General features: G+C 42.9%; 2 protein-coding genes across 44 annotated transcripts; one reads left to right on the top strand and one right to left on the bottom strand.

Moving 5' to 3' along the window:
- Positions 1–262: 262 nt before the first annotated feature.
- LOC120685295 lies at positions 263–4,125 on the bottom strand. Of its 42 annotated transcripts, none has more exons than XR_005679500.1 (7): positions 3,553–4,122; positions 3,378–3,468; positions 2,259–2,313; positions 2,124–2,188; positions 1,902–1,950; positions 1,605–1,699; positions 690–903 (listed from the first exon to the last, which is right to left on the bottom strand). XR_005679500.1 is itself a non-coding variant. In XM_039967124.1 (6 exons), the coding sequence occupies exons 2-6, from the start codon at positions 3,460–3,462 to the stop codon at positions 1,652–1,654; spliced, it is 333 nt and encodes a 110-aa protein (XP_039823058.1). In that variant the 5' UTR covers positions 3,463–3,468; positions 3,553–4,125; the 3' UTR covers positions 1,029–1,651. The 42 variants fall into 42 exon arrangements, 2 of the variants coding, with proteins under 2 accessions (XP_039823058.1, XP_039823059.1); XR_005679499.1 differs by having other exon boundaries at positions 1,605–1,692; positions 3,553–4,120; XR_005679493.1 differs by having other exon boundaries at positions 1,605–1,692; positions 1,902–1,981; positions 2,259–3,468; positions 3,553–4,110.
- Positions 4,126–8,891: 4,766 nt separating this feature from the next.
- On the top strand, positions 8,892–15,819 carry LOC120685956 (protein ROOT HAIR DEFECTIVE 3 homolog 2-like). Of its 2 annotated transcripts, XM_039968105.1 has the most exons (22): positions 8,892–9,063; positions 9,263–9,329; positions 9,448–9,550; positions 10,239–10,309; positions 10,398–10,461; positions 10,541–10,606; positions 10,714–10,761; positions 10,844–10,906; positions 10,976–11,032; positions 11,192–11,350; positions 11,485–11,553; positions 11,631–11,722; positions 12,196–12,274; positions 12,679–12,844; positions 13,254–13,378; positions 13,470–13,732; positions 13,855–13,951; positions 14,069–14,230; positions 14,323–14,427; positions 14,722–14,816; positions 14,965–15,061; positions 15,268–15,819. In XM_039968105.1, exons 1-22 carry the CDS (start codon positions 8,907–8,909, stop codon positions 15,511–15,513), a joined length of 2,451 nt encoding a protein of 816 aa, XP_039824039.1. In that variant the 5' UTR covers positions 8,892–8,906; the 3' UTR covers positions 15,514–15,819. The 2 variants fall into 2 exon arrangements, with proteins under 2 accessions (XP_039824039.1, XP_039824040.1); XM_039968106.1 differs by lacking the exons at positions 8,892–9,063; positions 9,263–9,329; positions 9,448–9,550 and adding an exon at positions 9,937–10,112.
- Positions 15,820–16,718: the final 899 nt, after the last annotated feature.

The raw sequence follows: 16,718 nt of genomic DNA, 5'->3' as shown, positions 1-16,718 counted from the left end.
ATACCCTTGAACTAATGCACGCATAAATCCATCTTCTCTACCCACCAGGCCTAACACTAGAAAGAATTTTGAGTGATTAAAATACTTCGATATAGCATTGCAACCCCGCAGATAGTGGGCAAGTTATAAACAACAACGACATAGTCTTTTATCCTAAGTAAGTTGGGATAGGTTAGAAATAATTTAAAAAATTAGAATAAGAGAAATATAAAAAGAAAGCAGAAGGTATAGATAGGAGGTAATTAATCTGACTAGAGTGTTATACCATCTAATCATTCATTGATTCATATAATCTGAAAATACCATCGGGTAGCTAGATGCATCCAGCCCTGTGGATAGGGCGAGCTGCAATCGCAAAACCGTGAGCCGTGACCCCGACGCCGAGCATCCGTACCCCAGAGCAGGGCAAACGGTGGGTCCAAGCGCGAAGCTTCCGCGGGTCCCGCGTGAAGCTGCACGGCCGATTTAATTGGTCCCACCACCGCGAGCGAGCGGCGCCGAAGCTGTAGTGATGGATCTGCACGGCATGTGCACGGAGCTCACTGAAGCCGGCAGCCAGCCGAAGCTTGGAGCCAAGTCAGCACCAGGCCGCCGGCTCCACAATCCAACGCCTTGTTTAGACTAGTAAGTTGGCCCGTGCTAACGCTACGGGTTAAAAAAACAAACATATTTAAGTGCACATCACAGAATTATACTCAACATCACATAATTATACTCAGAAAGAATGCATACAGGGCTGTGATGGTCAAGCGCCTAACTTTCAAAACAAACATATCATTCCAACTTTTGATATGATATCCATAAGAGAATATTAGATAGCACCATGACATATTTCTCCTTGATGACCATCCCATGCTACTCCAATGAACAATTTTTCACCAGCACAAATAAGAAAGTACCCCACTACAACAAACAAATAACTTCATAATAAGATTTTTTTTTTCATTCATCAGACCAGCATTTAATAATCTCAGCTATCAGATCTATATAAGGGCAGAATGGAGATCACGCACATATGCACTTGAACATTTAGTAAAAGGCATTATTAATTTCTTGTCTTTGGATAATCTTTGTAAATGCTGGCTATCTGTGTGCATTTAGAGAAGTATACAGACATTCAAGTTTGATACTACTGACCTATGTATCTCAGTGGCTATACTTGTAATTCAATTCCAACTCTCCAAGGTAAGAACTAAGAAGTAATGGTAAGAAATATAACCAAGAAAAAATACAGTCCCTAACTGTATTTACAACTTTGGAATTGCATGTCAACCATAACAAGCCACAAATATTTTCTCGGCTTGCCATTCTCTCAGCTCTAAATCATGAAAGCAAATGGTACAGAATAATTTTAAGTTTATGTTTCATTTTAAAATTGCAGACTATACTTGGAGGCCCAAATGCAGTATTCTTAATAATACTATAGATGCCGGAACACTTTGGGACAAAAAAAACAAAGATTAGCTGGTTAATACATGCAGCTATCCAGTTTCAAGAATTAAGCATGTCTTGATCACTGCAAAATGAAAGAACCACTATATATCTATGATTGGCATTTGTTCACAGAGCATTAGAAAAATAGCACAATATAGAAGTTATCTTACTGCATCTAACTGAAGTCAAGGGTGAACTGTCAATGTCTTCCTCATATTCATGTGGCCCATGTCACAACCCGTGTTCTGCTCTTGGACCCTGTAAACTTCAACAATTAAGAATATTTTAGTGCAGGTCTCATCTTCTCATCACTACTTTACTGAACTCTTTTTATAGCTGTTCAGAGTACGGTTGAGTGTAATCTTTTGCTGCATCTAACTGAATTCATAAAAGATTTGAACCAAGAACTCCGTCAGCAACGTCAGATGGCAGGGAGGATGCGTAGCTGTTGGATCTCGGGGGCGCACCTGCGACACGGTTGGCAGATGCATTTGCTTTTCTTTTAGGACAATGCTCCTAGCATGGACAGCACAGAAAAATTGAAATACTAAAAAGTGTTTGTCAAAAAAAAATAGTCAAGCTTAAAAAAATAAATAAACAACCAGCAAGTATATAACTCCAAACTGTAGAGCAAAACATCAGGTATAGCTTGATTAATCTGATAATCTACCAAGGATGAATGAGTTTACCTAGGAGCCGATTTATGGTAGAATGAGACTCTCCAAACTGCTCAATTTCGAGAAAGCTCTCCATACTGTCCAACAGGCAACAGTCAACAATAGTAGTATGATGCTAATATAATAGTACATGCATCAGTTACATACTGTCCAACAGGCAGAAGCTCCAAAGGGACATCTTTCATACCAAAAATTTTAAGCACTGCAGCAGAGAAAAATACACTGAATTGAGGCAACATTGCATACGGATTCCATCTTCTGGTAATGCAGCACATTCCCTACATAGACCTTAGATAATCAAGCACTTGACAAATCATGTATGTAACAATTGTAACAATTATGCACCAGTGTAAGCAAAATGGTAGCTCTTGAAATTTTATGAAATTAAATACCATGTATTCACATGCATGTAGAACACCAATGGTGATATATTTCAGAATTAAAAAAATGAGCTAGCCAAGCAACAGTGGTGCCTAGTGTTCAATTACTGATTATGTGACCCACATAGGCAATGGGGGTGAATGTCAGTCTGCTAGGTGGTCTTTCTTAAATCTGCTTATGTTTCAATCAAGGGGCTTAGTTGGGCTGAATGTCAGTCTGCTAGGTGCTCTTTCTGAAACCTGCTCCGGTTACCACCCCTCCCCCTCTTTTCTCTCACTTCGCTATCAGATTCTGTATGAACTTGTGGTGTACCAATGAAAAACCACCAATAGTGATGACTGATGACACTGGCACACGAACAAACCACCAATAATAGTAGATTCATGCTTCATTTATCAAGCCAATCTCATAAGAAAGAATATGTGAATCAACTGGAGAGCCTAATTATAATGCAATTGCGAGATCACCATCTCAGTTCAGCTAGAAATGGCCTAAATGTTAAAACTATTTATTGCAGCAGAACATGCAATCTTGGGGATAACGACCAAACCAATCTAGGAAAAAAAACACCAACACAAAGTGGTCTGCGACTGCAAGCCACCAGAACCTCGGCCTTGATCCCTAAATCGAATCGAAGGGCTATGGTTCCATAACTAAAAATTTGTTCCTGATTCAACTCCAAATAAACAGGAATTTCCACCACGGGCCACACAATCTTAACGCCACTCATGGGAAAAGGCTAATCAATCAAGAACCTAGGTTTTTGAAACCAAGAATCTGGGGACACAGTTCCGACTCAACCAGGCACAAACCGGGTTTCACCAAGAATCAATCAAGAAGCTGCGCCAACTACATGGGAAAACCAACGACAGTTCATCCACGCACAGGGAGGGAAATCCAAGAAAGCCTCGGCAGGGATTGGAGGTCGCCCCAGCCATGCCATGCTCGCCCTCTCCGTGGCCTCCCGCATGCGGATCTGAGAAGAGGAACAAGATGATATAGGATTCAGATCGGGATGGGAGAGGTAGGAGAGTGAGGATTGCATGGAGAAACCATTCACCTCCAATGCCGCCGGCGCTTGAGGATATAGAGTTGGCGGCGGGCGTTGGGGCAGACGGCGGCGGCCCGGCGCAGCGGCCGCGCCGTCAGCCGCAGGCGTGCGGCGGGCGTTGTCCGGCGGCCGGCTTCGTGGCGTTCCGAAAATAGCAACAAAACCAAACTACCCCCCAAATCTCCAAGAAGATCCGCGCCGGTCCGATCACGAGGCGGAGTGGAGCATGGGCATGCGTGGGGAGGAGGCGAGAGGCGGAGAGGAGGCGGCGATGTGGTGTGGCGCCATCCCCAGGGCGGCGCCGGCGGGGCCAGCTCTTTAGGGTTTGGTGCGTCGGGGCCTGCCGCTGCGCGGCACGCCGGCGCGTGGACCTCTGGCGGCCGGATCTGAGGCGCGCTGCGAGCGGCGGCGGCGGTCGGCTCCGCGGCCCGCGCTTCCGGCGGCCGGTTCTACGGCATGCTGCGAGCGGCGGCGGCGTTCGGCTCCGCGGCAGGGTGGAGGGCGGCGGGCGGCGGATGCGGTATGGTGGAGGCCGGGGTCGACCGAGGGTTGGGAAGTTTTGTTTTTTTTTCGTTTTCGTTTTAACCGCGTCGGTGGGATTCGAACCGCGGCCGATGGTGGTAGGCGCGCGGGGCACGGGGGAGGGAGGCGCGCGTTGCGTTGCGTTGAAGCCGGATGATCCAAAGCGTTGAAGCATCAGGAGATTAGATCGTAGCCATAGATGTCAATGGAGGTGTCTTCCTGGGTACAAATTCGTGGGTACACAATGTTCTGACTGTCTCTGCATGGTGCAAATTTCTGGGTGGACTTAGCGATGTTTAATCCTTCCCTTATAGGATGGATGCATGTTGTGAAGTTTTTGAAAGAGAATTTTTTTTATATTTAAAGTATTAAATATAGACTAATCACAGTACTAATTGCAAAACTCGTCTGTAAACTTCGAGACGAATTTATTAAGACTAATTAATATATCATTAGTGCATATTTACTGTAATTGTTACTGTAGCAATTTAGTGTCTAATCATGGTCTAATTAGGCTCAATAGATTCGTTTCGTAATTTACAAACAAACTATACAATTAGTTTTTTATTTCGTCTAGATTTAATACTCCATATATGTAAGATTCTCATTCGATGTGATAGTTTTGGAATTTTAAATTTTGCATCTAAACAAGGGGCAAGTCAGTCTTCGCAGCTGCGAAGACGGCAGGATACCTTTGTTTTTAGAGCAAATATTATAGTTGGCTGTAAACCGGCTAAATAATGAGGTGGAGGAAAGAAGAGAAGAGAAGCGGGCTATAAACTTACAGCCGACTTGGACACAAAAATCAAAAAAATCTATAAGAGAGACAAGTGGACCATATATTAATTGTGAAGAGCTAACTATTATATAGGTGGGCTGAAAGAAGACTGTAAGAATCCTTACAGCCAGCTTGTTGGCTGTATTATTGAACGTGATCGGACCGCGCTCTAGCCTAACAGGGGGAGGGGTGAATTAGGCAAGTTAAAACCTTAACATATGGCTCCAACTAATTTGCACAATATTAAACTAAAACATGCTATCTAGATGTGCAACTAAGGTTGTTCTAGTATGAAAACTCATATCCCAAAAGAGTTTAGCAATCTATAACCTTTCCTATCAAGAAAGTACTCTATAAAAGTAAAGGCACACAAATTGCTAGTATGAAATGCGGAAGCTTAAAGAGAGATAGGAGAAAGCAAACTCTCGACGCAGGTGTTTATCCCGTGGTTCGGTTAGCCACAAAGGCACACCTACATCCACGTTGTTGAAGCACTCACTAAGAGTATTGCTTCTAGGACATCAAGTCTCTTTCGCGGACTCAACCACGGTCACCTTGATTCCGAGTTCCACTAAGGAGCTTCTCCACAAAGGATGGAAGTCTCCACGTCCCCCACACAAAGGTTGTCGTCGCCGCTCCACACCAAGTCGAAGGGTCGATGACGTGCCGGCGAGCCTTCCAAGCTTCAAGGTGCCGGCGCACCGAAATCTTCTTTTGGTTCACTCAAGAACCACAGCACATGGGCATAAGGCTTTGCAATCTCACTCACTAAAGAGCTAACCTTTACATAACACTCTCAAAGTGTGCTAAGGGCTAAAGATATGAACACTAAGCTCTTGGATGGCTTGGAGATGTTCTTGAGTGTGTCTATGACTTCCTTAAACTCCAGCAAACTTCGAATGACCGGGGGATCACATATATATAGGCCTCCAAGTCGAACTAGCCGTTTAGAGCCGTTACCCAACTTTCTACGCATGCACCGGTGTATCCGAAGGTATAGCACCGGTGCATCCGGTCACTCTGCGCCATGGGGTAGCCGTTTGTCGGTGTTTACCGCCAAGCCTGCTCAGGGATATCCTTAGCAGTAGGGTTTGTAGGTAGGGATCGACTGCTCTAGAACTCGATGGTACAAGGAACACAAATATTTAGACAGGTTCGGGCCGCGAGTTTGCGTAATACCCTACGTCCTGTGTGGTTTGTATTGCCTTAGGTGTTGATGATTGTTTGGAGGGGGTCCCTGCCCGCCCTTATATATCCGGGGAGACAGGGTTACATGGAAAGTCCTAGCCGAGGACAGTTGGAGTCCTACTACAACACAATTGGGTAGTTTCCTTTGTACTGCAGCTAGTTCTATGTCTATTCGAGTAGTTACAAAAGAGGTAAGGTACATCCATGAGCTATCCCTTACTCTAGAATATTCTATGTCTATAAGCAGTCCCGCTGTCCCGGGTCTGACACCGTTGGGTCTCTGACAGCTGATGTGGTGTCACTTGTTAGACCGGTGACAAGGGTGCATCCGGTGCAACTATTCTCCCTTGCAACTGTCACGGCATATCTCTACGGTGGGTTGGACACCTCGTCTCGACGGTGTATTAGACATCTCGTCTCGACAGTGCATTGGACGTCTTGGAGATGGTTTGGACATCATTCATGGAACCTAAAAATCCTATAAATGTGATCTCACAAACTTTATTAGTCTCATTGATTATGTTGTCACTCAATCACCAAAATCACAAATAATAATCTAATGAGGTCATTTTTCTTACAATTATTAATGCTCTTAAGCCCTCGTCCACGGCTGTGATTCTTTTACTGCCCATGGCTGCAATTCTCGTTTGTTCTAGAGTATTCATTATTTAATTCATGGTGGTTTAATCTCGAGCAAAAACCGTCCTCGTGCTACAGGACAGCATTACGTCGCTGTACGCGGCGTTGACTGTCCAATGACAGATGGTGTTCGGTAATTATCTCTTTAGTAATAGGCTTCGGATTTAAAACTCGGCCGGAGGGTACGACGGTGTTTGCCATTTTTTATTAAGAGGAAACGACTTCGATTTTCGAGAAAATCGTCTTTGACCAGCGAGGAAATTTGTATAACCTTAGCAAAAATTAAATTCAGGACTTGATGAGTGCTTCCGGAGCTATTTAACCAAATCAGCTAGCAGAGATATGTTCATATATGCTTCGGATACACTCACTATGTTCGAAATTAATGATCATTTTGACGTTTGATAGTACGACACGAAATGTATGTCACCATCTCACGTAATTGGGTTTGGTGTTTTAGTTAAGATCTCCATATAGTATCACAACGTCCCTCTCTTGCATCTTCTATTTTTTAGTGGCCCCCCTTGCATCTCGTCTTTTGCTAAGGGCACATCTGCGACAATTAGTTTTTGTATTCTGACTTTCGTTTCATGTTCGTTGACGAGGTAACGGCGTCGCAATATATGTATGTAGCACTTGGTAATGGTTTCTTCTCAAAGAAATGCAATATGTATGTATTTAGGGCCGAGCCAACGTAGATGCGACTCATGTGAGCAAAGGGCACAAGCCCTCAACTAAATTTTGAGCCAAAACAAGGATGTCCAACCTCAACTTTTCTCGCCAAAAAAAGTACACAGTATCAGCATATCGCAGCTCATAGCAAACTAAGATAGGATGATATATCACGTAGCAAGGTTTTTCTCTTTTTTTTTTAGCATCTCACGCAGTTCCTTTTTTAGGGAACATCACACGCAGATCTCACGTCAACACAAAAGAGCACATAAAAACCAAGCCTAGTACTTGTACTGTATTTCACAATTCACCATGGCGCTTTTTGGCAAGCATTGGAGCAACAGAACAGCCCAGCATCAGCACATCGGAGAAGTAGAGGGCCCGCGAAAGTATTGGGCCGTAACAGCCGAGAGCACCACCAAAGCCTCGTTAGATAGCCTGAGTATCAATAGCATGAGAATTGTTATCTCTCACACACAGTCACGCACAAAAAAAAAACTAGTTTTTGGATGCTCCTTGAAAAGTGGGTCTCCGAAAGTTTTAGACTTTTAGCATAAAAAATATCATGCTGATGCTCCCTACAAACTAAAGAATATCATATGTAGTGCTGAATCCAAATATGGCACATATTAAAGAACATGACATGAACCTTTGAAGCCTTTGAAAATCCATTGGATGCAAGACTGTAAGGCAGGGCACATAAGAAAGTTTCAAAATTTCTCAACGAAATAATGGTATCCATGCTACATAACCGCATCTACTTTGGATCATTACTGATGCAGGACACCTGATCAGCTTCCAAATGTGCATGAGCGGTGGGTTTGTCATCGTAAAATAAATAAGCTAGGTTAAAAGGATATGAATCAATCGGACTGAGAATAATATTATAAGCCCCCTTGCACTAGCCTAAAGACTAATGTTGACGATCAAAATTAGCAAAACCCTAATTTTTGGAAAGCCGGATTTCGCGTCAACAACTAATAAAGAGGTCAGAATTTTGCTAGTAACTTTTTTTATTTCAAAAGGGATGGAAGCCGTAATTTATGTTAATTTGATTGTTATAGTGCACGTGATCTTCTTCTTCAAGGCTAAGCACTCATGTTAAGTCATACTACGGACCTATCAACTCTCTCAATCCCTTGTATTTATTCCAGTTGAAATTAATTCAGTCCATCGCACGTCTCTTTTTGCTAGGGTCAATTTTTATCCAATTTAAGTTTCGAAAAATCCTGGTTACCGATGATTCGGTGAATTTTTGTCACGATCCAACGAACAATTCAAACGGAATTCTCGTGCGTAGCCACGTACCCGATGGCTCGGAAGTCGGAAGCCACTCGAGGGGTCCTTGACAGTGCGGTCGTGTCCCTTTTCGGCTTTTTTCCAACCCTTCCGTCGCAATCCATCCGCCGCCGTCTCCCTGTTATTCCTTCCGTAAAACCACGTAGAAAAACCCCCAACGGCGGCGGGCGGCGGCGCGACACCTGTCTCTCTCTCCTCTGCTCTCTCCTTCTCTCTCTAGCCGTTGCGCTGCTCTGCTTCGGGCCTGCGGCGGGCGAGCGGGGCGATGGAGGCGAGCGGCGGGGAGTGCCACGCGGCGCAGGTGGTGGGCGCGGGCGGCGAGATGGACGCGGCCGCGGTGGAGCGGTTCGCCGCCGCCGCGGGGCTCCCCGGGCGCGGCCTCTCCTACGCCGTCGTCTCCATCCTCGGGCCCCAGGGCAGCGGTACGTCTCGCCAGCCCGCCTCCCCTCGCACCTTCTCGCCGGGGGTGATCGCGGCGGTCTCGATTTCGGTTACTTCGTCAAGCCCTCTAGCTCTGCTTCGCAGATTGCGTTCGTTTCAGCCAGTTTTTTTTTTGTTTAAGATTTAAGCAGTTGTTAAGTTCAAAACCTCTAGCTGACGGCTGCTCTGTTCCTCGGCCAGGGAAAAGCACCTTGCTCAACCATCTCTTCGGGACGAACTTCAGGGAGATGGATGCCTTGAAAGGAAGGTAACCGACCACCCCCAACGCAGATACAGACATACTGCACTGCGCGGCTGGCCGTGCCAAAATCGTCGAGTTCGTCAGCTGAATTTCTTTTCGTTCGCTGTTGTTTGGTTGACGGCAGGCACCAGACCACCAAGGGGATTTGGATCTCCAAGGCCGTTGGGATTGAGCCGTTCACTGTTGTCCTGGATCTGGAGGGGACGGATGGGAGGGAAAGAGGGCAGGTGAAACTTTATCTGCAGAAATGCTCCCGAGCAGAGTTTTATTTTTTTTTCGTTCCGTTTTATCCTTTTTTTATTTCCATGCGCAATTGATGGCGTAGATGTACGTTACTCTATAGCATGTTCTTGTGTTCCTTGTACCTTACCTGCCGATGGATCTCCAAATTTTAAGTAGCTGGATTCCTATGTAGTACTATTAGCATTTAACCTGCGAAGGAAATGGTTGCGATTAGTAGTTACTAGTTAGTAGTACTTGGCTTGATTCACATGCGGCATTAGTGCCATTGTTAACTTCGCTGTAAGGATCTTGGGGACTACCATACCATGTTGTGAGTAATGTCTCCAATAAGATGCAATGATGGTGATTGAGTCTGATTGCCTGGTGCTATACATGCCCCTTTGGACGTTACTTACTAGCTTACCATCCTGTGCTGCCTGTATACAGAAACTCATTTGAGCATCTAGTATTTTCAGTGGAGTTAGCCTGATTTCATTTGTATTAGTCATACCTGTTCTCAGTGCCGAGTGAAGAACTCCTTGCATTGCATCAACTTATAATCATTTGGTACTCATAAATATGATGCTCTTTTGATGAAGTGATGCTCAGTCTACCACTTATGAGCCCCTAGTTCCTATTGTATTGATAATACTATTTATCACATATCTACTATTTTTTGTATTATCCTTGCAGGATGATACTGCTTTTGAGAAGCAGAGTGCTCTGTTTGCTCTTGCAGTTTCAGACATTGTTATGATAAATTTGTGAGTTACTAGCTCGCATATTACTGCTTCATTGAAAGTTAGAAATTTGGTCAGTAGAGAGATGTTTTAATTATTATATGATCTGCAGGTGGTGTCATGACATAGGTCGAGAACATGCTGCAAACAGGACACTTTTGAGAACAGTATTTCAGGTGATAGATCTCTTTCAATGAGAAACTGTTTGAATTCTCCCGTGTCCAGTCATCTTATTATTATTGTTATCTCTTTAAGGTTTTCATGCGTTTATTCAGTCCTCGTAAGACGACACTGCTACTTGTTATCCGCGATAAAACAAAGGTTTGTACAGTTCCAGAGCTGAGATCCACTTTCTTTCTTTATTTCTGCAGTCTGATATTTTCAGTTGGTTTGAGTTTTCTTGTACTCTGTTTTTCCTGTCTTTGTAGACTCCAGTAGAGTATCTAACACAAGCCCTCAAGGAGGATATTCAGAAGGTGCTAATGTTCTATTATCTGCTTACCTGCTTTCCTCTATGTCATATCACAATTCTCATCAGTTGTTATCTTTTTCTACCAGATATGGGACTCTGTTCAGAAGCCAGAAGCCTACAAGGAAGCAGCGCTCAGTGAATTCTTCAATGTCGGTGCATCATTTTTCTGAAAGTGAGGCTTTGATGCATCAACTGACTATATTTTCTTCAATATAAAGGTGGAGGTTACTGCTCTGTCAAGTTATGAAGAGAAAGAAGAACTATTTAAGGAGCAGGTACACTGGACATTCAAGTGCTCCGTTTTCTCTCTTTAATGTACCACGGTCCCTTCTCTTCTCTAGTGGTTGCAATTGCATTTGTTATGGAACTTGCATCTTCAATGGAAGTTATGATCTCTGAATTTATTGAACTTCCGTCTTCATTTTTTTTCTCAGGTTGGACAACTCAGGCAGAGGTTTTATCATTCAATCGAACCAGGTGGTCTTGCAGCTGATAGAAGGGGTGTGGTGCCAGCATCAGGTTTTTGTCTGAGTGCACTACAGATCTGGAAAGTAATACGTGAAAATAAGGACCTCAACCTTCCTGCTCATAAGGTTATTGTGCCATTTTTTGCCATCAATTCTACCAAACTAAACAATTATAATTGCACATTTGCACGTATGGACATACATCAATTTATTTTTGAATACTATGAGCTTAAAATGTAACTCTTTTGTACATTTCCTAGGTCATGGTTGCTACTGTTCGGTGTGAAGAGATTGCAAATGAAAAGCTCAGACACTTCTTCTCCGACAAGGTGACATTGTTCTTATGTTGTAGTTCTGTATTATTTGTTTAATTGGCTGAATGGGGATTGATTATTCTGCTATACAGGGTTGGTTGGATCTAGATGCAGCTGTAAAATCTGGTCCAGTACCGAGCTTTGGAACGAAGCTCAAAGCTATTCTCGATTCTTATCTATCAGAGTGGGTGATCTGACTAATTATTATTGTGGTGATTCTTTTACAAAGTTAAGACAAATATAGTGGCCGCTATGAATCAGTGTGTTCAACAACCTGAATTTGCTAGCTTTGACTACCTGCGCAGTTCATCCTCTTGAGTCGTGAGACATAATGCAGTCAATGCTAATTCACTTCCTTTCATGCGTCATGTTTACACATTTATATTGTGGAGTGTCTACATGGAAACTAAGTTGGTATCTAATCAATCAATTTACTATTGGTTTCCTTATAATGCCCTTGATTTTTCTTCTTTATTGCTCATATATACCCATGAATCACTTCTAGCACTAGGATAAAGTGATCTATCCTCTTGAAACAATTTAGCCTACAAACAGAAAAATGCAATTTATCAGAAACTGGCAATAGAATGTTTGATATCTGAGGGGTGTCGTGAGTTATTTTGATTGGTTCTTTAAAAAATACTGATTTTGTTGCAGGTATGACCTGGAAACCATGTATTTTGACGAAGGTGTAAGAACTGCTAAGCGTAAACAATTAGAATCTTCAATGCTAGATGTGAGTAACTCATTTCCAAATGACCAACTTCACCACTGATTTGAGGAACTAGTTTATCCTAGCTCATAATATCTGCTTATCAGGAGGGCCATAGTTAAGCTCAAGGACTAATGTCTGTGTTTGCTTGAGAATCAGTTCTTCATGATATTTTATTTCTTCAGTTTTAATTAGCTAATGTTTCAGTATATGTCCCTCTGTCATCGTAAATATCTTGGACCTTTTAGTATCTAGATCTTTATCATGCTGCTAAGTTCCTGTGTATGCATAGTTCTGGCTGATATAATGTCATAAATGGGATGTTTGTTAATTTTAGGGAGGGATAATTTCTTTGAAAGTAACTGGATTACTTCATTTTGCCCTGTATTTTATCTCAAGAGTATCATGAGAAAAATTGGTTTTTGCAGCACACATATCCTGCTCTCGAGAAAGTGATAGAGCACCTACATCTTGCGGCTCTCAACAAATTCAGAAGTGATCTGGACCAAGCATTAAGCAGCGGAGAGGGATTTACAGCATCAGTTGATCAGTGTGTTCAGGCTTCAATGGCTGAGTTCGATGCTGGACTGAGAGGTATATGTGAAGCGTGAACTACTGTCACTAGATATCTTGGGAAGAAAATTTTCGGCCATTTACTCAACCTTTGTCAACTGACGTTTAGTCAAACCTCATATGCTGGTATAAAGTTATTCTCTACAACTTATTGCACACATCAGGCTTCAGTGAGGTATTGCTTGCTGAGATTCTGGTGGACAGTACCATTAGTGCAATCATAGGATCCTGAAGTCCTTTATCATCCTGTATGTGTTAATACTTAAATACTTAATACAAAGAAGATGCTTATGTAATGGTCCATTTGAATCCCTAGTAAACGTAATCATTGCCTCTAGTGGAGATATTTGTCATACTCACTATCATGTATCCTTTTTATTTTCCAGTCTATTATTCGTTGATGTCAAGTCCTTGTTCTTTATTTGTACAGATGCAGCAGCTAAACATGTGGGAATGGATGCTTCAAAAGTTAGGAACAAACTGAAAGAGCATATACAAGATCATGTCGAATCTATTAGGAATGCAAAATTGGCTGAACTAAAATCTAATTACGAGGTTACTTTCCTTGATTTTTCCAAGTTCTAAACGTCACAATCATTTCGGAAACATTCTATACTTATATTTTGCCTTTTGCATAATATTGCAGAAGAATCTGTCAGCAGCACTTGCTGGGCCTGTACAATCCATACTGGAAACTCGGGAGAGAGACGCCTGGGCATGTATTAGGAGACTATATAGGCGTGAGACTGAAAATGCCACTCTTGCATTCTCAGCTTCCCTTTCTGAGTTTGAACTGGACCAGACAGTTTCCAGTAAGATGGTCTCAGAATTAAGGGAACATGCTAGAAGTGTAGTGGAAATGAAAGCTAGAGAAGAAGCTGGAAATGTTCTGATGCGTATGAAAGAAAGGTACAATTTTCTTCTCTTATTTGAAGGAAAAATAGAAAAAAGGATAATGCGGTGTCGGTTTTCATATCCTACTACCATGAGTGTTCATATCTTTTCTTCTAATTTCTTTGGATTATTTGTAGGTTTTTCACTGTGCTGAGCCGTGATAGGGATTCGATGCCAAGGACATGGACAGGAGATGAAGATATACGTGCGATCACTAGAGAAGCACGCTTAGCAGTACTGACACTTGACATTTTTTAAGCTAAATAATGTTGCACCACTTCTAGGGTGTCTGACCTGATGTATATTGTTTATCCATAAGAAGCATAATCTGGATCTCGTGTTGCCATGCAGGCTTTAAGACTCATGTCTGTAATGGCAGCTATACGGTTGGATGATAAACCTGATAAAATAGACCGGGCTCTGATTACTGCTCTTCTAGATGGCGGACCCCTTTCCTGGAAGAGGAGCATTGAATTTACTTATGATCCACTTGCTTCAAGCACGTGGGAAGAGGTTTTACTTCCTACACTGCACTTGGGATGTTTATGGTTTATTAGGATTATCTACAGTGAGAGTTAGTTTGGAATACTCCTCTAATTGTGCAGGTGTCACCAAAGGATACCCTGATTACGCCAGTGCAGTGTAAATCCATCTGGAGGCAATTCAAAGCAGAGACAGAGTATGCTGTTGCACAAGCAATGTCTGTGCAGGTATTTTTTTTTCCAGTGCCTGCTCAATGAGCCATCCTGTTTGGGGTTGGTGCTTACATAACTATGATCCATGTTAATGGTTTTGTTGGATAATCAACTTATGAAATTGGTTTTCTTAGTTTCACATACTTCTGAAAACCAATCCTGGATTCCATCTGTGCCTCTTTTTAGTATATGCCTCGTTTTAGTATATTTGTTTTACTGGATTGTTTATATCATGTGCATTTTGTTGAAATGTGTTTACATTTTGCATTTTGCTGACCAAATTCTTCCAATCTGAATTCGTCCTGGCAGGAAACACATAGGCGTAGCAAGAACTGGTTGCCACCTGCATGGACTATTCTGCTTCTGGCAATACTAGGTTACAATGAATTTATGTTTCTTCTCAGGTAATCATCTCCCCAAGATAATTTGTTTATTTTCTTTCTATTTTTTAGTTAAGTCTACGGGAGTGCAGACACTTCCATAGTTCCATAATGCAGATTTCATCATTGGCACGTGTAACTAGTGTAATCTTTTTCTTTTGCTGATGAGCAGGAACCCACTGTACCTTCTGGGCCTCTTTGTTGCCTTCGTGCTATCATATGGCATATGGCTGCAATATGACATCACTGCTTATTTTCGCCATGGCACGGTAAGAACATGAAAAACGCTTTACAAAGAGATTAGATCCCAAAGCTACTAAATAAAGCAATGTTTCTGCTCCTAGAATTCCACTTCTTTTCTTCATCATGCAACATAACGTTCTGGTGTTTCTGCCTGACGCATTTCAGTGCAACTGAATCTTACTAGTTACTAATGTACTTTCGCACTGATCTCAAAATGAATGTCCATCTGCAGCTATCTGCTCTTCTTACGATTTTATCAAGACTGCTCCCGACAATCATGGACATCATGACTGCGATTGTCAACATGAGCCACAGCCACAAGAAGCATTCCACAAGCGGGTCTAGCTGCCCCCCACCGATCCATACTCACAGCTTCAGGAACCAGCGACAGGCTCAAGTGCAGTACCACCAATCTCCTGACTCGTCATCCACATCCTCCTCTGTGGACTCGAACGGCGGCGATGAACATGAATCTTAAATCTGCTCTATGGAATATCCACACCCCCTGTGGAAGAAGAAGCGGACCAGTACATACGTATCCTTAGGGGTTTCTAGTTGATAAGGAAAAACTGTGTTTCTTTTTGGCTGTGATGTATAAATGTACAGTGAGATAAAATCATTAAGTTGTGCTTGGCAGAAAAATGAAGCACCATGACCTTCTGCAAGAGTGATGATAGTAGAGCACTAATAGTCTATTAGATGTACCACAACATGCATGTACAGTACTGAACAAGACAGATTGCACAAGAATATACATGACCAGTACTGGAAACTTTTTCAGCCAGTCTTTCCTCTTCGAACCAACATATAGGTGACAATTTTTGGCTTTAGCCAACCATTTCAATTTTTGTTACAATATATGAGTACTTTTTTACATGTTCAGATATTTGGAAATGATACGTGCATGTAAATTATCTCAAAATGTAGTTTCACAGAAGTGAATATATATAAAATTTTTGTACTTCATGCGAAAAGCTACTGATCGGAATTGGTAGAAAGTACCACTTATCTAGGGATGGCTCCCGCGGATTCGGGTGCGGGTGCGGCGAAAACCCGCTTGCAGCGAAACCCGCGGGGCCAGGAGAAACCCGCCTGTGACAAATCCGCGGGTGGACTTTGGCACCCGCATCCGCACCTGCCGGGTTTCGGGCGGGTTTCAGGTGCCCGCGGATTTGGCAAGATATACTATAAAAATAGACAGCTTCATAATTTGAATAGACAAACATCTGATTTCAGCTAGCAACAAAGCAATAATCCATAAGTTTGAAAGTCTCATCTGCGACAAATCATAATTCAGTAGCACAACAATTAGAATGAGCTAGAGTTTTCATGTATTCATATGATAAACAATGTTGAATTGGGCTGGATTTATAGATATGGTGCAGGTGTGTTGTCGGTCAAAACCCACCGACGAGTAGCGACATGCAACACGAAGAGCCGGGAGGCTGCCGGGGCGCTGGCTGGCACCGGTCCCTCGGTCAACGGCCCAGATCCTGGCACACGCCGATGCTTCTGGAGATGCAGGGCGTGCCACCTGACCTATACCCGATCAGGAAGGTGCAAACGTGCTTTCGACGATTTGCCTATATGCACAAACACGTGTAAACATTAGTCCGAGCCGTGGTCAGCTCCCCGGGACGACTCTTGCATCAGCTTTAAAGAACCGATCGAGTCCCAGTGTCG

The sequence above is a fragment of the Panicum virgatum genome, chromosome 8N (assembly GCF_016808335.1).
Source record: "Panicum virgatum strain AP13 chromosome 8N, P.virgatum_v5, whole genome shotgun sequence".
Taxonomy (NCBI): domain Eukaryota; kingdom Viridiplantae; phylum Streptophyta; class Magnoliopsida; order Poales; family Poaceae; genus Panicum; species Panicum virgatum.
Note: the sequence above shows the minus strand (reverse complement) of the source record. Positions and strands in the feature narration are given on the sequence as shown.